At 38.1% G+C, this 24,081-nt stretch overlaps 1 protein-coding gene across 11 annotated transcripts in view; it reads left to right on the forward strand.

The window, feature by feature from the left end:
- The window catches only part of lama2 (laminin, alpha 2), a 184,668-nt gene that overhangs the window by 60,758 nt on the left and 99,829 nt on the right, over positions 1-24,081 (forward strand). For all 11 annotated transcript variants that reach the window (XM_077553007.1, XM_077553012.1, XM_077553005.1 and 8 more), the window contains 4 exons: positions 13,677-13,847; positions 13,972-14,084; positions 21,119-21,170; positions 21,327-21,517. In XM_077553007.1, the coding sequence (XP_077409133.1) occupies positions 13,677-13,847; positions 13,972-14,084; positions 21,119-21,170; positions 21,327-21,517 (527 nt within the window). The remainder of the gene's footprint in view (positions 1-13,676; positions 13,848-13,971; positions 14,085-21,118; positions 21,171-21,326; positions 21,518-24,081) is intronic.

Genomic DNA, 24,081 nt, shown 5'->3' on the forward strand with positions numbered 1-24,081 from the left:
TTTTTTTTTTCTCCGTTCCCTCTCTCCTGCCCATAGGGGCTCATTCATAACCTGTACCCATTACCCCACCAAGCTATTAGGTTTTGCTAACAGTGATATCCATTGGGTGAAAATCAATGTCTATCCAGGGAGCAGTTTGTCCGTAGTGGCACTGTAATGAATGCTATGGGCTCCGCTACACGCGCGGAAAACACACTTCCATTCACACAAGAGTGCACTGCGCGCAGATGAGTGTTACAGATACTTTTGTTGGACCTTCATTGGAAACGTCAGAACTGTCTTATGGTAAAACTCATGTGGAAACACCCTTAATTGCATGTCCCGTTTTAACATCTTGGGAATTTTGTTAGTTGACAAAACAATTGCGTATTCTCCAACCAAGGCCCAAAGACAACTCGAGCACATTAACGCTGTAATAAATTCCTTAGTGTCAAACACACATCTCTGCTGCGGTCAATAGCTTCAACATTTTCCCCCCGCCAGGGCAGTGAGCGTACGCTTCAGACCGGCTATTAGCAGAGGTGTAGTCATCAGCATTGCCCCAAAATCAGTGAGTCAGCATCCTGCAGTTCAGCTCTGTCCGGATCAATAGCCATCTTTTAATACTGTGTGAGAGCCCAGCATTAAAAGCATTGGACACAGACATCACTTGAACTGATTGTTCTAATAGTCTTAACTTCAATATGTCACGGTAGCGGTAAACTCATTTGGTATAAGGAGAATACCATCTCTGTTAACAGCCACAGCAACCTCATAGTCATACTTTTGTGTTCTTTTAATTTGGGTAGACTAGCCAGGACACCGCACCGGTTTTGTTAGCATTAGCATCGATCTAGAGTGTGTTCATGTGAAATGGTTGAACAAGCATATGTGTACTTTAAAACAGAAACATGCTTTACATTTCATTATCGTAATTTCCGGACTGGCTTTTGCGTTACGAGCTAGCTTAGCGCTAGCTAGGACGAGGCTACAGGCTAGTACAAAATCTCAATCACTATCTCTATCTCGCTAGCTAGCTAGCACTGGTAACATTAGTAATTTTCAAGTAGTGATTATTGTTACCTATTTTCATTTAATTACATATACACATGGAAGGGCAGAACAACTCCCCATCGACCAATGAACATACAGCAGTGTGTATAGCTCCACCCACCACAAGTGTGTGAACATATTTCACTGTGACCGGATGTACAAACCCTGTTTTTCTGATGAACATCTGAACATCTGTCTTTTTATTCATTCTGGCCTGCAATGATTGTATCTCGTGTTGAAATTGTTGGCTGACATCTGTTAGCAGGCTGTGAAGTGCTTAAGTTACTCCTTTGCTCGTCCACTAGCAGACGGCAAAAGTGCTAACAGAGACTGATTGCGATGCAAGCTTCCATAAGTCTTTTGAAGAATGTTACAAGAATGTTTTTTTTTTTTTTTTTTTTTTGTCGGAGAGATTGAGTTTGTGTGGATGGCCTGTCAATATTCCCCATGATTACTGGTTCTCCCCCCTCTACATACGTTGCTGATTGAACCCTATGCTCTGCCACTCAATTATTTAGTCATTGGCGTGCTTGACTATTTTGTGTGTGTGTGTGTGCGTGTGTCAAGTGAGTAGAGAGCAGAGGGGAGTACAATGCAAAAATGAGACCAAGGATTAGTTGAAAATGGAAAATGAGAAGAGAATAAGAAAAATAACTGAGATGGGAGCTGAAAAGACAGAAATGAACATTATTAACGTTGTTGCCCGTTTGTTCAGTTCAATCTCCTTCCAATGTGAAACTCATGCACGTCCATCTGGATTTCCAATTACCCACAATCCCTTGTGTCCCCACTGGCCTCATCTACAAAATGATGTTATTTCCTGGCCTGTCAAATACAAAACGTACTCAGTCCGTATGAGCACGTGCACACACTGATCTACAAAAACACAAATGGAACACTGACATTGTAAAGCCACAAGTCATCCCATAGCCACCTGCGTACTTGCTCTGTCTTGTTCTTATCTAATGTATCTATCTAGTCGAGTGTGGTTTTTATTTTGTCCATGTAAGCAAACATCCTTGAGCATCCGCCAACATTCTGGATTGGAAATACCGTAAAAATCCCGTGTATAATGCGCCCACCCAAAATCACCTTTAACTCATTCACTCCCAGCCATTTTCACTGAAGCGACCCCCTTCGCTCCTGGCTGTTTTACTGGATTTTGACTGATTTTGCAAGGCCCACAGAAAATTGTGTTCTTGCTATAAAAACATAGAAGATTAGAGTCTCTTCTTTCATCAGGAAAAGAATATTTCTATATGTTTGTGTTTTGTAGCAATTAGCATTAGAATATAGCTAAGTTTAATCATTATTCACAAATCTGATTAAAACAGTGGGGAAAAGAGCTTTTTGCAACATGGCCCTGCTTGATCTCTTATACTCTGCTGCCACCTGCTGGCTGTTTTTTTGTAATGACCGCCATTGCTTTAAGCGACCTCTTTAGGTCAGAGGCTGCATCAAAGCTTTCTGTATGCTCTAGCGTTAAAAAAACATATAAATATGTCTTTGGGAGCATGGTAATTTTTTTATAATAGAACACATTTATACGTTTTTGGGATCAAATGAGTTAAGAAGCATTTTTTTCCCTCTGTACTCGTGTACAATGAAGCCTACTGATTTGCCTGTAACCTTTACTATCAGAAGTATAAGTGGCGGAACTTTTTACTCAAAGCTGGAGCAATCAGCAGCGTGAGGGACCGCGATTGCTGAACTAAAGATAAATGCCAACAGTGATGTTGTCATTCCTGCCTTATGCCTCGTATGTGTTGGGTTATAGTGGTTGTAGCTACGAGAAGATTAGATTCTTCACCAGTAATAAATCTTTGCTGGGGCCGGAGATCAAGTTGCTCTTCTGTAAATCTGCCCAATGGCATGTTTTCATTACCAAGCCCAACATATTCCCCCGAATCCCCCAGACAGTATAAATGTGTACGTATTTTTGTTTGCGTGTGTGCGCGCGAGAGTGTGTTGTAGCCTTGGCTGATGACTGGACGAGTGCTACAAGGCTAGCCTGGATGAGTTTCTACTTAAATCATACGTGTATTTCAGAGGTGCTTGGGGATGATTTAACAATGTCCTCATCACTGCCTCATCAGGTATGTGTGTGTGTGTGCGCGCGCGCAACAGAGGGACCACTCGTAACACGGCTTGATAGATTTACTACGAGCTGTCCTCAACTGGCTTAAATCACTCCAACCACTTATCCAGGAGTAATTGCGCATAAAGATTCTTATTCGACTTCATTTTTTTTAAAAAAGATCCGAGTGGATTTTTTTCATTAAGAGTTCACGCTGTACCTTTTCAATGCTGAAAGAATTCTAGATGTTTGATTGACTGGCTGTCCAATTTGTAATTTTCCAGTTTTTGATGTCTGCTCCTGACAACGGTGGCTTTATCCTCCTCGGCCTTCATGTCTGCAACATGAATTTAATTGCTGAGAGAACCATAGGGCATCAAACCTCCCTTTGTGTGAGGGGGGGGGGGGGGGTTAACCGTCTATAACTCGGTGGTTTTCCTGTTTAGTCTGACTTTATGACCGTCTGGAAGAGGACATCATTTGCAAAGATCTGTCCCACCACAAACACACAAAATGAGAGAGTGTGTATGGAGGAAGATCACAAACACACTTATGTCAGCACCACTTCTCTGGCATGTACATGGCTTCTTTTTTTTTTTTTTTTTTTTAAGTTGTAAGGCGAAGATGATTCGTGTTGTCGATTTGCCTCAAATCACAGCTGTCAAAATTAATCAAGTAATCGATTATCAAATTAATCGACAACTATTTTAGTAATCGAGTAAACGCTTGGAGCCATTTTTTACTTAAAAATGGTCCAAATATTCAGATTTCAGCATATCAACAGTAATTGTTTACTGATTTCTGTAGTCCTTCATGAAAGACGACTGATTATCTTCTGTGTTTAATCAAAATAAGACATCTGTTTTTACTTTGGGAAAACAATGACAGAACCGGTAACATAGTAAAACATCAATTCCCCCCCCCCCCCCTTTTTAACTTCACTTTCACTATACGATTACGAAGTATGAAATAAACACCAATCACTGATTAATGCAGGGATGTGATTTTTCCGCTAATTCGCGGAATTCCGCTTTTTTTATCTCCCCCACCAAAAAAAAAATTTCCGATTTTTTTTTTTTTTTTTTTTTTAGTAGTTCATTGTGTATGCACATGACTCCGACAGATAACATCTTCTGCTATAACAAAGACATTTGTGGTATGCTCTAATATGAGTTACTTTTCATTTGGTCATGATACAATTATTTGTTCATGAAATTTGAACTCTTCAACATTATTTATGTGTTAACTTAGTAATCACATTAGTTAGATATGATGATATTCTCAGTGATAGTTTTTAAAAGCAAAGGCAGTCTGGACCTAGCTGGGTGCCAGCGGCCCCCAGACCCCCGGCTAAATTTTCAGATAATTTCACTTTGGTCAAATCACATCCCTGTTAATGAACAGTAATCAGGTGAAAAAATGCTTCTTTAATACACTTTAATGCAAAATTAAAATGAATACGATTAGTCGATTAATCGGTAGATTAATCGATTCTAAAAATATTGGATAGTGACAGCACTAAAATGTTGTATTATACAAATGCTTAGCGCATCTTGCTTACAATTCTAAGGCTCGACTCCAAAAACATGCATGTGAGGTTTATTGAAGACGCTAAATTGCCCATAGTGGTGTATGTGAGTATACGTGGTTGTTTCTCTGTGTGTGGGATAGGCTCAAACTTACCTGAGGAAAAGCGGCATAGAAAGTGGATGGATGGAACCCCAGAACTAAACTTTGTAGGTCTATATTTGATTCTGAGTAGTTATACAGTCCCCTCCAAAAGTATTGGAACGGCAAGGTAAATTATTTTGTTATATCGTGAAGACATTTGGATTTCAGCTGGAAAGATGAAGATGAGACAAAATTCCACTTTTTAATTCATTGTATTCACAGCCAACACAACAAAGGACTGCATCAAGAGGAAATGGTGGAAGGTCTTAGACTGGCCAAGTGATTCACCGGACTTTAACCCTATCGAGCATGCATTTTATATCCCCCAGTAACATACAAATGGGGCTGCAGTAAAAGCCTGGAAAAGCATGCAATATGAAATGTTAGTAGTTCATTTAATAATGTCCGTTTCAATACTTTTGGGGAGGACTCAAGATCATTTGCTGTCCTTTATAAAGATACTTTAAATTCTATGACATTGTTACTGTTGCAATTAGATATATAATAGTCATGTGGTATGGTAGAGGAGAGGACAAAAAAATGTTGTGTTGCCTTTGTGAGTCAGTGGAATGAAGTGGGTTGGGGAAATAACCTGACCTTTCTGATCTGCCCACATTCGTTCCTCCTGTCTTTCGCATGTGCTCTTTTATTTTGTTTGTTTAATAAATAATTCATGGCAGTATTTCTACGAAGGGTGGACTTTTTGCTCGAGGTTTACATTTTGGAGCTTCTTTCCAGAACTCGGATGACATGCCAAGGCAGGAAGTCCGAGTGAGGGGAGGATGTTGACTTAGTTTTCATTTCTCCTAAAACCCCTGGAGGCGGAGCCAAAAGTGACCAGCCTAATGTTGAACAAAAAGAGTGAAGGCGAAACTATAGTGTGCATCTCATTCTTATTGCAGCAGATTTGTGGTAGAATAATCTTCAGGATGCTAAATTAAACTAAATATAGCAAGAAATTTGAGACGCCAATGTTTGGTTTAAGTTTGAGAGCCGATATTAACTTTTTATGATACTATGCCCTCATTTTCCAAAAGTACATTTAACCATACACGTGCATTCTAAAATAATTTAGTTCCATGTCACAAATGTCACTGTCCAAGGAGCCAATCAGGGACCCTATCATGTGACCTTCAGCCTCCGCTCATTAAACACGATCCTGTCATTTTAATCCCAATATCAACATTTTCAGCACATTCAAATCACATTGAGGGATTTTTCAACATTCCAAGAATCTGCCAATTCCACATTTTGCTCAAGGAAATTCCCAATTCCACAAAGAAATTCCCACATGAACCATATTCCACGTCATTATTTTCCCTCATTTCTGGACCAATTTAAGCCATTGAAATATTCAAATCATTCTTAGGAATTATTCCCACTCTCAAAATTAGAGATATAATTCCCAAATAGAGAAATTTTTGAAACATATTTACCTCCAGCTTCTACATTTCTTGACCGGTTCAAACCATTCCAACTTCAAAGTGTTCCGTTTATTTTGGACATCTTCAGGATTACCAACGTTTTCAAAATAAAAGTACAAATTAAGAGCTCTTTTACATTTCTTCATTGAATATGAATTCCATGGCATTCCGTATCATTCCACAAAACGTTTTATCAACCATTTGAAGTATCAGCATTATTTTGGTCTCTTTTTGAAGATAACACCTTGAATTATTCTCCCAAAGAGTCAGAATCTGTTTAAGTGCTACTGGCACTGAGTAATGGAAGTTTGAATACAAAAAAAATGAGAGAATTTTTATGTTTGTCTAAATATTGAATGTTCACATAACTTGCTGTCGCAGAAACGGAAAGTTCTGTCTACGAATATTTAAATCATGGTTGTAATATATTCATGCTACCTTCTACATTTCAATAGCGATTCCGGGACTTTCAACAAGAAAAATTAGGCATAACATTCACAACATGATGTGATATGATGTGACAGGTGTAAAACATTCAATGTATTTAAATGTGGAAACATTGAAATACATTTTCAAAAATCATACAGTCTGTAGGTCTGAAGCAACCATTTTTAGCCTACAATTTATAACCCTGCACCTACTGCAGTTGTTTTCAAAAAAATGTTTTATTTCCTCCACTGGATGAGTCCCAGATTTTTATCCAAATCTGAGCTATGGTACTTTCTTTCTGCCATTTTTTTTCTGTAATAAATAAACTCACACCACCGGTCTTGTTGCTGTGAGATAGCTGCTGCCTGCCACTGTGAAATATGACAACAATAGTTCAGCAAATTAAGACTCAACGCTCACGTTATTGTCCAGTGGCAAAGTCAGCAGCTTGCCGCAGATATTGCGTTTTTATATTCGTTTTCGGTAATAGATTTCCACCAGTGTAATTGAAAAACAGTGGGTGAAATGTCCTTTTTAATTGAGGCTTTTATCGTCTTTTTTTTTTTTTTTCCTTCCAAAGCCTTAGATCATGACTCTAATCTGATTGTATCAAATGTTCTACCACTGTATTTGTCCCTTATTACACCTCATGAATAAAACATGAAAAGCTAGTTATAAAAAAAAAAATAAAAGCAGCAATGATGCACAGTATTAATGAGTCCTGCTGTGTTCAGTTGGCTGCGGGGATTTAATGAAGCGACTGGATGTTTTGTATTGCGAAAGCAGCTTGTGAGCCTCAGACACAATCTGATTTCATGGCTTTTGTCGCTGTTTTTTTTTTCTTTTCTCGTGCTAATTTATGTGCATCTGCTGGTTGGGGCCTAGTTTTATTCCAATAATTAATGTATTTATGTTTTACATCCTGCTTGTCCTACATTTCAAACATTTCCATTCCATTTTAGTTCAGTTTCTTCAGAAGTGTCTTTGTTTTGTTTTTATGACGTGATTGCTTTGAGATTTAATGCATCTTTTAGATTTAGTGTATTACAATAACACGTTACATTTCTGCAGGTATTTAATCATATATTTTCATGGAACAACACTGAAGAAGTAAAACTGACACAATAAAAAGTAGTCAGTGTACAGCTTATGTATTTTTCCCTTTAAAGCAACTAAAAAAACAGCCATTAGTAGCTAAATCCCTAGCAACAAAAGTGAGTACACCCCTAAGTGAAACTGTCCAAAGTATCAGTATTTTGTATGACCACCATTATTTTCCAGCACTTCCTTAGTTCTCTTGGGCATGGAGTTCACCAGAGCGTCACAGGTTGTCACTGGAGTCTCTATGTCATTTATGTATCTCATAGGGCAACAAAAGTGAGTACACCCCTCAGTGAAACTGTCCAAAGTATCAGTATTTTGTATGACCACCATTATTTTCCAGCACTTCCTTAGTTCTCTTGGGCATGGAGTTCCCCAGAGCGTCACAGGTTGTCACTGGAGTCTCTATGTCATTTATGTATCTCATAGGGCAACAAAAGTGAGTACACCCCTAAGTGAAACTGTCCAAAGTATCAGTATTTTGTATGACCACCATTATTTTCCAGCACTTCCTTAGTTCTCTTGGGCATGGAGTTCACCAGAGCGTCACAGGTTGTCACTGGAGTCTCTATGTCATTTATGTATCTCATAGGGCAACAAAAGTGAGTACAGCCCTCAGTGAAAATGTCCAAAGCATCAGTATTTTGCATGACCACCATTATTTTCCAGCACTTCCTTAGTTCTCTTGGGCATGGAGTTCCCCAGAGCGTCACAGGTTGTCACTGGAGTCTCTATGTCATTTGTGTATCTCATAGGGCAACAAAAGTGAGTACACCCCTCAGTGAAATTCTCTGAATAGAGCACAGTTAGTCATTTTTTCCCCTTCGTGTGAACAGTAAATTTCAAGAAAACGGTAAGATACAAAAAAAATAAATAAAATGGTGTCTTTAAAATTCAATATTTTCTTATGAATTTATGGGGAAAAGATATTAAAATAATCGATTCGTGGTTTTGTGACTCGTTATCAGGCTCGAAAAGGAAAATCAATTTGTTATTGATTATTCAATTTTTTTAAACCGTACTTATACCAAACATTGCAGGAAGAGTTATGTAACCATAGAAACAAGACAGAGTGGCCATTTGGCACACCATGTATTAATGTTACCGTTAAATATTTGTGTAAGGTATGAACTCTGGTGAATATCATTAACACTGGCCAGATTCTTCAGATTGTTGCACATGCATGAGAAGATCATTGCATGCAGACTCAGCTATAGTGAATATAGTTTTCCCCATGCATAATTTAGGATATTATGTACTCATAGTGATTTAAAAACAAAATTCTCATCAGGGCCATTCTCATGAGAATACACTTTAGGTATATTTATACTTTCCATTTTAGCCTGACTGACAGAAGGCCCCCGATTTCATGTAAATGAACACCCCCCCACACCCCCACACTACCCTCCTCAACCTTCAGATGTTTGCATTCATCTCGATCTTTTCCCGTCTGGTTAAGATCGCATCCAAATGATTTGGACATTTGCATTCTAGCGTTAACTCCTCTGAGTAATGTCAAGGTTTGAAGTGCACGCGAGAAATCAGCTTATGATATGCAGAGATCAGAGAGGTCACTTTGCATGTTTGTGCACATCTGCGTGTGGGTTGTTAACCTCAGCTCTTTGCTTTGTGCACTCGTAACCATTTCTTGAGTCGCTCGTATTAATTTGGACGTTTTTAAGTTTCGGGAAACTTCCAGCACTGGAGAAATTTGAAACCGTATCTACACCTTGAAATAAGATTCTTACAAAAATCCTCGAGTCTCAAGTTTGTTTCAAAAATAAAATAAATTCAGATATGTCGTGTTCTTAAAGTGCCATGTTATCTGTCCGAGTATCTTGGGGTGATTGTGATGTCCTTTCGAAACAGGAAATTGGTTTTGTTCTGTTTCAGTTTTACAGATGGTGTCTCAGCCACTAAGTTACAAAAACAGTTTGTTGTTTGCTTGAAGTAAAGTTGAATATTTTCCCAATGGGAAATGATTATCCTGAGTGCGTAAATAACATTGAAAAGACAAAAATCTGTCTTACCGTACGGTGCTTTGGCAGTACTGTTTATTATTTCATTCTTATACTTACTCTCATATATATATATATATACACAGTAATGCCAAAGCACCGAACGGTAAGACAGATTTTTGTCTTTTCAATGTTATTTACGCACTCAGAATAATCATTTCCCATTGGGAAAATATTCAACTTTACTTCAAGCAAACAACAAAGAGAAGAGAGAGTTCTTTGTCCATGAAGTGAGAAGTGAATTTGGAATGATCCTTTATTTGCTTCTTAGCATTTTTCATCTTCGGGCTTATGCTTGCTCACAACTTTATATGTAGATGCATTCACACCCTCCATATATACGTGCGAGTATGGAAGATTATAGTAGTCCCATCCCTCATTCCTCTCCCAGCCTTGACCCTTTTTAAACAACACTCTATCGTTCTCTGACAATCCTTCCATCCATCTCGGCATCTTCATCAATCTTTCCATATTTTCCCCCCAGCCTGTAACGCTGCAGTGCTCAGGGTGGAGGGGCGGATGGAGAAGGAGGTGCACAGAGAGATGATCCCGTCCTTTTCAACCTCCTTTTTATTCCATCATGCTTACATCCGGCCCCAAAACGCAACAATAACACATCCATCACGCATATACACACATAGGGGAGGAGCATACACACAATATGAAGACTCATCTCCTCTCTTGACAGAAAACGCAAACACAGTTTCCTCGCACAATGTAATAAAGAAACCTCGGGGACATTTTCTGCTTTTAATGTAGATTGAGCTCCATTACTAATGTCTTCTTTTAGTGACTATATTGATCAAGTGGCATGGCTCACTATTCTCTCGTCCCTTGTTTCCCAACCTTTATTGAGCCAAGGCACATATTTGACAAAAGTGGCTACACAGGTTAATTTAATACCTTAACCCTGGATAACCCAATAACCCTTTTATTCTTTGTAAAATTATGAATTATACATTAAATGACTGCTATAAATTCACTGAACACCAAAATATATGTTTTTTGTATTCCCTAATTTAGGATTAGGGCAAAATTTGACATTTTGGGATTTAGGGGTATCATTTCGAAAAATCAGAATAACAAAAACTGTCAGTAAACTATTTAGAATTTAAGAAAATAACCAATCAAATACACAGCTACATTGAACAATATAATTTTTTTTTGTTTTATTTGTTGCATTTTAGCCATCTTGTCACCACCACTCTGGCTCATGTAAGTGCAATATTCATCCACTAGATGGCCCCATGCAGGGGTCAGAAGTGGCACTCTGGACTTTTGAAGTTAAATTTGTAAAAAAAAAAAAAAAAAAAAGGTCTTTATTATTTGAGTAGCAGAATTTATAGGGGCCAAATTTCACCCCGTGGTTTCTCCAGGGTTAACTCTTTGACTGCCAAAAACGTTAAATAACGTTTAGTAAAATCCTATGGAGGAGTGCCAAAGACGTTAAAAGACATTTTTTTCAAAACAGAGGTGAAACTAACCATTTTCTATTGTTGATTACTCAAAAACGGAATACGGTAGAAACAAACTTTTTTTTCTGATGAAAGATGAGAGTCCAATCTTTCATTTGGTAGTATGTGTGTTTCTATAGTCCAAACACATAATTTTCTGTGGACCTTGAAAGATCAGTCAAAATGCTTAAAATCGGCTGGCACCCACGGCATCCCTTTTCTGAAAACGTCTGGCATTTTCATTATCTGGTTAATAAAGTCATATTTTTTGACTTGCCAAGACACAGTAGGGATGCAACAATATCCAAATGTCTCAGCTATAGCATCAATGCTAATTAGCTGAGGTCATAACTACTTAACACTTAATATTGAGGCGCGCTTACTTGCTAATACGCGCGCACACGGTGAATTTGTGGACCAACTTAAATGTGTTACATTCCCCTTCATCTGGCGATTAGCGTGAGTCTTAAACGTAGGTGGCCAAAACATTAAACACAAAATTAAACTGCACTGTCTAATATGCTAACCACCAGAGAATGGAGGGAGCTGGAACCGTGCAAATGCATACTGAGCCCCCACCAATCCTCATCAGAACTTTTCCGTTATCTATTAGCAATAAGCTAAACAGATAAAAAAAAAAAAAAATCTATTAGGACTCTCCAACTCAAAAACGGTTATCACCACTAGTGTAAAATGTACCTTGACGGACAGAAACAGATTTAAAATAGCGCAGCGCTTGCATACCCGCTAGTATTGCAGGGAATCTTTTTACACATTTGACAGCGTACAGACAGATAATAAAGTGACACACAGGCAGGTTTCTTTGGTTTTTAAAGCAGGGAGACAAGAATGATGTGTGAAAAACCTGAAGGCTAAACGTCATTGTGTGTGTGACATTCATTGGATTCAAAAACTGATCCGTGTCTCCAATGTATCCCCGGCTTTTTAAGTTCAACATGAAAAGGAGACCCCTGATGACAAAATGGAACATTTACAGCAGGCTGCTATGATAGCCTATTAAGACAAAGAATCTGTTTAACTCTTTGACTGCCAGACGTTTTCAGAAAAGGGATGCCGTGGGTGCCAGCCGATTTTAAGCATTTTGACTGATCTTTCAAGGTCCATAGAAAATTATGTGTTTGGACTATGGAAACGCACATACTGCCAAAAAAAGATTGGACTCTCATCTTCCATCAGAAAAAAAAGTTTGTTTCTACCTTATTCCGTTTTTGAGTAATCAACAATAGAAAATGGTTAGTTTCACCTGTTTTGAAAAAAAAAACATCTTTTAACGTCTTTGGCACTCCTCCATAGGATTTTACTAAACGTTATTTAACGTTTTTGGCAGTCAAAGAGTTAAAGAAAAGATGTAATGTTGCTGTTTTTATTGTTTTTTGTTTTCATTTCACAATGAGTAAACATTCTATTTTACTTTATATCAGCTCTTCATGAGATTTGCTCATATAAAAAAAAAAGTATATTCTATAGCCATCCCCGCCATTTTTACAATTGTAACCCAACCGAATTGGAATGCGTCATAACCTGGAAGTATTTTCTTTCATTTGCTAAAATTCTCTAAGGATTAAAGTAATTGATGATGAAACGCCTTCAAGGAAACCAGAAAAGTCCAGTTGCGATCAATTTGATTCCCTGAGAATCAAATGACCTGGATGACTGAGAGTATTGAGTTATTTTTGGGTCCAGTCTTGCCTATTACTGTTATTTAATATTTCCCATAAACAGTAGCGCAGAGTTTTTATTGGACATTCTAATGAGAATGATTTGTGTGTGAGAATACCGACATTTCTAAGAGATTATTTGGAACGTCTCCGATGTTCTTCACAGTTCAACAGTGCTGACATCTGCTCCAACAGCTGCGCTCATCTGGACACACACATACACACTTACATTACTTTCCTTCACTTCTGGTTCACACGTTCCTCCTGTTTACGACTGGACTTCGTTTCTATGGATCCGTGTTAATGTTTTCATTGCACCTGTTTAAATATAACGTGGCCTGTTTAGACCAGACTGGGATATTTGCCGTTTAATGGTTCTGATGTAGTGTATGTGTGACTGTTAAGCAGTGAACTTCATTCTGATATTTGCTTATTATGATTATTGTGATTTATCCTCAGTTGGAGTTTAAAAACTAAGTAGCTGAATAATTAAACCAATCACACAAAATAATGATACTACTTAAATTCAAAGTGTACCCATGGGTGGGATTTTCTTTCTTTTGGTATTTTGTCTAATTGGCGCAGATCAAATGTTCTACGCTGTTGTGGGATGGAACGCAGCCGACTCCCAGCCAATCGAAGCAGCTCCCCCAATTCCCATTCAAATCTGGGCAGTTGCAGCACACAATCCTTGACATTGCTGATGCAGAAATTGTTTCGCTGGGGACAATGCATGAAATTGTACACTTCCGTAATGGTAATTGTCTTTTTTTTTCTTTTTTTAATCCCAGGTTTATTCCCGGCCGTTTTGAACTTGGCATCCATGGCAGATATTACAGCCAACGCTACGTGCGGTCTATCTGGGCCAGAAATGTTCTGTAAACTGGTAGAACATGTACCAGGTCAGCCTGTAAGAAACCCACAATGTCGAGTCTGCAATCAGAACAGTGCAAAACCGTTTGGTAAGAGAGATTCACTCATATAAACACATACTTCATTCAAGATAAGTGTCTCATCACTGTGAATCTGTCTTGAATTGTCTGTATCAAATTTGTGGAGGATTATTGCTACCTCTCTTGTCTACAGAGCGTCACCCTATTGAATATGCCATCGATGGGACGAACCGTTGGTGGCAAAGTCCCTCCATCAAGAATGGAATGGAGTACCACTATGTGACTATAACATTGGACTTGAAGCAGGTAGAAAAACGCTTTTTTTGAGTAGTGTATTTATGTATGTTTTTTTTTTTATTGGCCATTCAAATCCTCAAGTTAACTCTTTGACTGCCAGACGTTTTCAGAAAAGGGATGCCATGGGTGCCAGCCGATTTAAGCATTTTTGACTGATCTTTCAAGGTCCACAGAAAATTATGTGTTTGGACTATGGAAACACACATACTACCAAATGAAAGATTGGACTCTCATCTTTCATCAGAAAAAAAAGTTTGTTTCTACCTTATTCCGTTTTTCAGTAATCAACAATAGAAAATGGTTAGTTTCACCTCTTTTGAAAAAAACGTCTTTTAACGTCTTTGGCACTCCTCCATAGGATTTTACTAAACGTTATTTAACGTTTTTGGCAGTCAAAGAGTTAATACAGTATGCATTTCTACTAGGGGTGTAAAAATGAGTGCGTTCATTTTGAGTTAATTTAAATTAATTAAATTTAAAAGAAATCATTTAATTCCTAGAACACCACCATTTTTTTTAAACACGCAATTAAGGACTGCCCCTTGCTTGGAAAGCCTGTTCTGGGGGAATTCCAGTCGCAACGCAGCAGTCCACATCAAAATTTAGCAGTAATACATTTCATAATAATGCATATATTTGTGGAGACTGGGGTCAAGCTCTGAATATGAAAAGTAAAATGCTTTTGAGTCGAGTTGTCAGTAACGTCTTACAAATGCAATTATGCCATCTAGTGGCAGAAAAATGACCTCCACAAATCAATATCACACTCGATTTTACAGTACAGACCATCTTTTTAATTTTAAATGAATTTTAGGGATTATTATAAAATTACTGTATCAATGACTAAAAGATGCAGCCATATTTCTATTAGTTTAACATTTTTCCCACGTTTATGTTAACAAGAATATGAAAACTTTGGGGAAAAAAATCTTTGTACATTTAGAACAGATATAAAATTTGTGATTAATCGTGAGTTAACTATTGAAGTCATGCAATTAATTACAATAAAAAAAAAAATCGCCTAATTTCTACCTATTTTTTCGAAAACTTTGGAATTCCCAATTACAAGGTTTGGAAGTTAGGGTTGTTTTCCAGACAGCTGAGACAAGTTCCAAAATCATGCCACGGTGCTCCTCCCTGTTGACCCACCCTGGGAAGTGACCCTTCGTCTCGTCTTTTGTCCCAGTCAAGCTTCCATAGAGCGCCACAGTGAACTGATTGAAGATTGATTATAACAGTTGACTGCAGGCTTGGCAGTTGACGACAATCATCATCTTGCTCCATTTGTGGCGGCCGTGGCTCAGGATGTAGAGACGGTCGCTCAGTAACCAGAAGGTTGGCTGTTCGATCCCTGCTCCACCCCCGAGCCATGTGTCGTCGTGTCCTTGGGCAAGGCACTTCACGAGAACGCCTTCCAGCTTTTCAGGAGAGGAGAGAGGAAAGTGCGCCCTCTGTTGGCTAAATGCAATACTCGTGGATACAAGTTCACCAGGAACTCCTAAACCGCCTGTAAATCTGTCTTTTTTCGACATATAACCTTGTGGCGTCAGTGTGTTTGTAGTAAACCAGTTAGCACGTTAGCTAAATTAGCATGCCATGATGCATAAAGTAATTTCAAACATGGTGGTTTTAACGCCACAAGTAACATATATAACCACATATAACCTTGTGGCTTACAGGCGGGTTTAGGAGTTCCTGGTGAACTTGTATCCATGAGTATTGCCTTTAGCTCTTTGACTGCCAAAAACGTTAAATAACGTTTAGTAAAATCCTAGGGAGGAGTGCCAAAGACGTTAAAAGACGTTTGTTTCAAAACAGAGGTGAAACTAACCATTTTCTATTGTTGATTACTGAAAAACGGAATAAGGTAGAAACAAACTTTTTTTTTCTGATGAAAGATGAGAGTCCAATCTTTCATTTGGTACTATATGTGTTTCCATAGTCCAAACACATAATTTTCTGTGGACCTTGAAAGATCAGTCAAAATGCTTAAATCGGCTGGCACCCACGGCACCCCTTTTCTGAAAACGTCTGGCAGTCAAAGAGTTAGCCAACAGAGGGCGCACTCTCCCCTCTCCTCTCCTGAAAAGATGGAAGGCGTTCTTGCGCTCAAAGCCCCGCCCCCCAACCCCGCCCCTCACGTTAAAACACTGCCATTAAGCTGAAACAAAAAAAAGATAAATGAAACTGAAAACCTGTGACACTCGAAAAAAAGAGTGTAAATTTTTATTTTTTTTGCACATTGACATTGAAAAAGACATAATACAAAAAAAAATACGCTTAAAATGTCTGTATTTTATTTTTCAATGCCAATACTTGTTTCAATGTCAATTCAGCTTTATTCACAATGACAATTTTTTTCCCCAATACCAAATCTTATTGTCAGTGTTGTGGCCCCATTTGAAATTGCTGTACCAGGGCCCGGCCACTTCACAATTCAGGTAAATTGCCGTTATTATGGAAACATATTATAGAAACATATCAGGTTTATTCATGGGCGGCTTGACGAATGTGGTCTAATGACACATGGGCCGCACTGAATGGGGGATGGCGGACGCAGAAGCTTTCAGAGTGATCGGGACTGAAAGCAGCTGTCAGTCAAAGCACTTTTAACAGCCACGCTATAATAACACACAAAATTACATCTTTGAATTTCTTCTGTATAGACATATTTCAACCTGATAATTCAAATTGTCAATCAAAAATGTATTATTTAACTATATTATTATTTTACACTGAGGGTTCCTGAAAAGTCTTTAAAAGTCTAAAAGTCAGAAACTAGGTCTAAAAAATGTTTCATAATGGTCCAAAAAAAAATTTTCTAAAATTTAACTTAGTTAAAGAACCATGTTTCCTGTACATTATGACAACAGTAAAAGTTGTTTTTGCGCTGCAAAGACTTTGACTAAAATTTGACTGAAACTTTTTTTTTGGGGTGCACGGGGGGGTGACATCCTGCATTTACAGCAGCTCAGGCCAAAGCAAAAAAAAACTGTGAGAAATTGCAGCATCTGTTGTTCTGCGCAATAGACAATTTGAAGGCCAAATTCTTACCAAGCTAGCTGTGTTGGCGCACACGTTTTGATACGTCTTAAAGTGTACGCACTCACGAACACAAACGCGCACTTCACTTTTGTAGTCTGTTTTATCTCGAGGCCAAAAACAATTTCAGCTTGGTATTTTTTAATATGTTTTTCCCGCACATTTATAAACAGTACTGCAGCATTGAAAAGGTTTCTGTGTATAAAGAGGGCAATAAGATGACTCCATAGTGAATATGTGCTACTTTCTTGCCTGCAAGTTTGGCAAGCAGGAAAATTGGATGTGTCACACGATTAAGAAATGGGCCAAAAACCTCTTTATTAGTCCGGTGAGATCTTAACACATTTCCAGTGACAGTAAAAAAAAAAAAAAACGAGGCCCTGTCTTGTGGCATATGCACCTGTCAGCTTGTCTCTTGTTTTTATGTTAGCGTCCCGGAACTCACTTCACCTAATTAACTCTCTCGCATCCTCTTTCGGTCTTTTAACGATTAATTTCCAAGTCTCCTTTTTAGTATTTTTTGAGCCAACAGAGGTAGCATTTGTGATATTTAAATACCAGCTGTTCCTCCCAAATTGTTTGCCCAAAGCTCACCGAGACAACATAAATTCCTCACAGTCCCATTTAATGGCAAGCTATCTAAATACAGTGGACGCAGACCTTTAATTGTCAGTTGGAGAAGCAAAACAAACCCCTCAAAAATTGTCATTTATCTCATTCACTTGCAGCCATTTTCACTAAAGCAACCCCCTTCGCTCCCGGCTCATTTTGACTGATTTTGCACGGCTTATGGAATATTGTGTTCTATTGCTATAAAAACACGAAATCTGCCAAAAGAAAGATTAGAGTCTCTTCTTTCATCAGGAAAAAAAAGTACATTTCTATCTGTTTTCCGTTTTGCAGCCATTAGCATTTCAAATATACAATAGTTGTGTTTCATCATTATTCACAAACCTGTTTAAAACATTGGGGAAAAGAGCTTGTTGCAACATGGCCCTGGTTGATCTCTTATACTCTGCTGCCACCTGTTGGCCGTTTTTTTTGTAATAACTGCCGTTGCTTTAAGTGACCTCTTCAGGTCAGAGGCTGCATCAAAGCCTTCTGTATGTTGTAGCATTAAAAAACATATAAATACGTCTTTGGGATTAGAGATTAGAGTCTCTTCTTTCATCAGGAAAAAAAAAGTACATTTCTATCTGTTTTCCGTTTTGCAGCAATTAGCATTTCAAATATACAATAGCTGTGTTTTTCACAAACCTGTTTAAAACATTGGGGAAAAGAGCTTGTTGCAACATGGCCCTGGTTGATCTCTTATACTCTGGTGCCACCTGTTGGCCGTTTTTTGTAATAACTGCCGTTGCTTTAAGTGACCTCTTCAGGTCAGAGGCTGCATCAAAGCCTTCTGTATGTTGTAGCATTAAAAAACATATAAATACGTCTTTGGGAGAATGGTAATATTTAAAATAGAATGTATTTATACGTTTTGGGGAGCAAATGAGTTGTTTGAGCAAGCACCATTTTTTTTTTGCTTTCATTTAAGGATTTTAATAAAATATTTTGAGAATTTTTTCACAATGAATACATTGTTGGACTATCATGTAAATATGAGCACATTTGTTGTTGTCAGTGATGGCTATTCCTTTGATAGTAGTTCATTTTAATAGCGTCAGTGGGAAAAAAACAAAAAAAAACAAGACAAGAACAGATGATTTCATCTGGGAACTTCTTTTGTCTTTTGAATAAGAGCATCCAGATGTGGTATGTTTTTGTAAGTGTACAAAAGAGGGAATATGAAGATTGATGACTACCAACTTTTGCATCAACCATTACGTTTTTGTTATATAGATGTGCCAAATGTCATGCAAATAACCTCGACGCACTTCAAAACTGCTTATAAGTAACTAATGAAAATTGAGGAAAATGTGGTTTCCCCTTTGCAGTTATCGAAATATATCCTGGGGAAAACTTTGTACAAGATTAAGGCGTATCTATGCCTTTTTTTTTTCTTTTTTTTTTAAGATGTCCATTCTTCCAAGAGAACATTTTTAACATCCTGTGTCACTAATGTTGGAGGAGAGGGCCTGGCTATCAGACAATTTGGGGTAGCGGGTCAGGGCTCAAGTTCTTTTACTTAAAGCACTTTCAAGTATGACTTTATGAACCTTAATTAATTAATTAATTGATTAAAGTGTGTCTCAATAACCTTGAATATGAATATATCTTAGTGTTTAATCATTGGTGTCCAAACTCGGTCCTCACGGGGATGTTTCCCTGCTCCAACACACCTGTTTCCAATGACCATCGTTATCAGGCTTATGCAGAGCTTTGCTGATGAGCTTCAGATGTGTTAGAGAAGGGAAACATCCAAAAACCTGCAAGACTCCAGCCCCCGAGGATCGAGTTTGGACACCACCCGGCTTAGGTAAACAAACAAGAGAACAAAATAAACCATTCATCGAATCCAATTCACAACATCCACAGTAGCTCTATTTGAAATGTTAGTGACAGCATTTTAAATGAATATTTCTTATTTCCCATGTAAGTTTCTTCAACTTCTGTCACATCATTTTTAACTTTTATGCTCTTAATAACGATAATGATGATGGCAATATGAACAAGCTACAAATTTGGTTTGAAGCTAACGTTGGAAGACCTAACATTGAAGCTAACAATGTAAGCTAAGATGAGCGGTAACTAGCAAGAAAATATTGGCGTTTAAGGTTGGAAGCGAACTTATGCTAACGTTGAAGCTAATGTTAGCGGTAGCATTGGAAGATGAGCTCAAAATGTTCAAGCAGGATATAGAACCAGTTCATCCGGGTTTTTTTTTTTTTTTTAAGGATTTGCGTCTTCTCTTTTTTTTTTTTTTCTTAAGAGCTCAGTATTGTTCATTCGGTAATTTTACCGATTTGATATGTCATCATCATTGCTCTCTTTGTATTTTTATTTATTTATTTTTATTTATTTCTTTTAATTTTTATTTTGTATGTGGGTCATTTGCGTCTTTCTGAATAAATTATTATTATTTCTTAAACTTTTTTTTGTGCTAAATTCTAAGACTGATTCATGTTAACCCGTAGACTTTCCTGAATTTCATGTGCCTCACATTCCGACCCTTCTATTTGGTGTGAGACTGCGAGTACATGTCACAGTTCCTCTTTTGTCAGGGTTATGAGTAACTGCTATCATCTTACTCTGAAATGTTCTGTTCTCGCTTATATACAAACACACGCACACAAAGGCTGTTTGGTTCACTGCAATGTGACACTTCTCCTCCCCACATCAAAAGATGACTGTTATACATTAGCCTAGCTACTTATGGTGTTTGCTACGTTGAACGACCATTTTTAAGGATGCACTTCTACAGTATAAGTGCTTTTTGACCTTTAAGATACTTAGAGGATGTTTTCATTTAAGTGTGCACTTCTTTATTTTGCTCGACGATACTTTTAACTCTTTGACTGCCAAAAACGTTAAATAACGTTTAGTAAAATCCTAGGGAGGAGTGCCAAAGACGTTAAAAGACGTTTGTTTCAAAACAGAGGTGAAACTAACCATTTTCTGTTGTTGATTACTGAAAAACGGAATAAGGTAGAAACAAACTTTTATTTCTGATGAAAGATGAGAGTCCAATCTTTCATTAGTAGTATGTGTGTTTCCATAGTCCAAACACATAATTTTCTGTGGACCTTGAAAGATCAGTCAAAATGCTTAAATCGGCTGGCACCCACGGCATCCCTTTTCTGAAAACGTCTGGCAGTCAAAGAGTTAATAGGATTATGTGGATCTAAACCGGTAGCCTCCAGTCCAGAGAGAGAGTTGACCTTAGAGAAATTATTCTACTCTTAAATGAAAGAGTTTATGTAGTGTGACTAGAAATGCCATTAATGGTCATCTGACTTCATCATCATCATCATCATCCATATGTAAACACAAGTGTGCTTAAAACACAGTCTAGTTTGAATGTCAGTTTCACTCATTCATCTCCTTTATATTGTCAGGTTTTCCAGATAGCCTATGTGATCATTAAGGCTGCCAACTCGCCTCGGCCGGGTAAGCCTTCAACTACATCATTACTATTTTAACAGCCGGCCACATTATTTTTGATTGTGACCACATACGGAAGAAGAAGATATACAAGTAGCACAGTGGTAACAATGTGTAGGTCATACTCGAGTCAAAATTTCACAAAAATATTCCTCTCTGCAGGTAACTGGATCTTGGAGCGTTCAGTAGATGGCGAGACCTTTGAACCGTGGCAGTTCTTCGCCCTCACAGATACAGAATGCCTGACCAGGTTCAACATGAATCCAAGAACGGGACCTCCTTCGTACACCAGAGATGATGAAGTTATCTGCACGTCTTTCTATTCTAAGATCCACCCTTTGGAGAATGGAGAGGTAATGTTGTTGTCAGTGTACAGTCTGATTGACACATTCCATGATGAGTTATACTTTTTCCCACTGATTAGGTACCAAATATGTTGGTACAGTACCAAAGGGGCAGCAGTCAAAAACAGACATGAGTGTTGTGTCGACCTCACCAAATGCAATTGCGTGAAAGTGGTTGGCACATTTGACCCTGACAGATCAGGGTTTGTTGTTTGAAACCATACTGTGGCGAGGTGAATTGAACTGTATCTCTTGGCGTAAACATGGCTTAACACAATATTGTTACTGACAGATCAGTTCTCTGCAAAAACACCATTGCTGTCTGTATGTGTTTTATATTTATTTTGTCCTGCCTTTAAAGCTTCTACGACCGTGAAGACCAGAAAGGTGATTTTTCTAATCAGTATTTTGTCATTTTGTGCTACATATTGAGCACACCAGATTATAATACAGAATATAATAACAGGGATGTGATTTTTCCGCTAATTCGCGGAATTCCGCTTTTTTTATCTCCCCCCCCCCCCAAAAAAAAAAATTATGTTTTTTTTTTTTTTTTTTTTTTTTTTTTTAGTAGTAGTTCATTGTGTATGCACATGACTCCGACAGATAACATCTTCTGCTATAACAAAGACATTTGTGGTATGCTCTAATATGAGTTACTTTTCATTTGGTCATGATACAATTATTTGTTCATGAAATTTGAACTCTTCAACATTATTTATGTGTTAACTTAGTAATCACATTAGTTAGATATGATGATATTCTCAGTGATAGTTTTTAAAAGCAAAGGCAGTCCAATGTTTTTGAATGTGACTGATTTTGAGTTGACTAAAACTGCCATTTTATATGGGATAGCTCAATATACATTGAAAATTTATGCTGTTGTTTTGTCTATTTCTTTGACATGTGAGTGCATTGAAAGTACCCCGGACCTAGCTGGGTGCCAGCGGCCCCCAGACCCCCGGCTATATTTTCAGATAATTTCACTTTGGTCAAATCACATCCCTGTAATAATCATCTTAACTCATTTGCTCCCAAAAATGTATAAATACGGTCTAAGTGTCCCAAAGACGTGTATATACGTTTTTATGTTTTTTGTGCTAGAGCATACAGAAGCCTTTCATGCAGCCTCTGAATGGCAGAGAACGGGTGAAGCAATGGTAGTAATTACAAAAATGGCCAGCAGATGGCAGCAGAGTATAAGAGATCAATCGGGGCCATGTTGAAAACAAGCTGATTTCCCCACAGTTCTTAACAGATTTGTGAATAATGATAAAACTTTGCTATATTCTAATGCTAATTGCTGCAAAATGGAAACAGATAAAAATATGTTTCTCTAATCTTTCTTTTGGTAGGTTCCATGTTTTTATAGCAATATAACACAATATTCTGTGGGCCTTGCAAAATCAGTCAACATCCAGTAAAACAGCCATGAGAGAAGGGGGTTGCTTCAGTGAAAATGGCTGGGAATAAATGAGTTAATGAGTTTGCCATCCGAGGTTAGTGGTGAAAGGTTTGCGGAGGTAAATGGGCATCGAAGGTATATTATTAATGCGACGACAAGGCCACTCTAATGCTTAAAGTTGCATTTACTCATAGCAATTATTGCTCTGTTTTGCTTAACTGCTTTGCCTGTATTGATGTATAGTTTATGTTTTTGCTAAAGATTAGCATCTCCTTTTAAGCGAGCATACTTACAAATGTTGTTTACTGAATTTTTGTTTTTCCGAGCACGATTCGGCCAAATAGCATTCAAGAAATGATAAACCAAACGTAAAAAAAAAAAAAAGATAATTAAAACTATCATTATTTCAGACAACACTAGATTTTAATGTACAGTAAGTGTGTCTTTGTGTGTGCATGCTAAAAGTGGAATAGCGGTCTTAACTGACATTAATGAACTGAAAGCTTCAGGATACACACACACACGTCTACATTCTCCGCGCAGGCTTCTAATTGTAGTCGCCTGTCTGGATATGTGTGCACATTTCCCCAAGGGTGCGAGTGTTTGTGTGTTTTTCTAGTGTGTTTGTCCTTTATATGTTTGTGTGTCTGTGTGTGTCCTATGGGAGAGCACTGGAGGGGGTGTGAGCGAGGAGATGTCAAGAGCTGCAAGTAACGGAGGAGTCTGAATGTGCCGAGTGTGTGCATACGCGCTTGTGGTTGACAGCTCCCAAGCCGTCTGATCACAGTGCAACTATAATGAGTCAGAGGCGATGTGGCGCACGCACAAACACGAGCGCGCGCGCACACACACATGCACACGGTGTCACTCATAACACGTTCACACCTACACAGCCATCTCCTTCGTTACTTCCAAGTGTGCAGCTTGCACCCATCAAGTATCCCCCCCACCACCCCCTCCCCTGCCGCGCACACACTTTTGGCACAATTGACGACTTTTTGGCAGATGCCAAATGTTGCTTTTGGCCACATTAGTGAGACGGGCTGACAGATGTTCTCCTCTCTCTTATTGTGTGGCTGCTTGTTGACAATGCTCTTACTGGACATCAACACAGTCTTATTCTATATATATATATATATAGGGTGACCAGATTTTCAAAATTAAAAAT

This window comes from Vanacampus margaritifer, chromosome 19, assembly GCF_051991255.1.
Source record: "Vanacampus margaritifer isolate UIUO_Vmar chromosome 19, RoL_Vmar_1.0, whole genome shotgun sequence".
NCBI classification, from domain to species: domain Eukaryota; kingdom Metazoa; phylum Chordata; class Actinopteri; order Syngnathiformes; family Syngnathidae; genus Vanacampus; species Vanacampus margaritifer.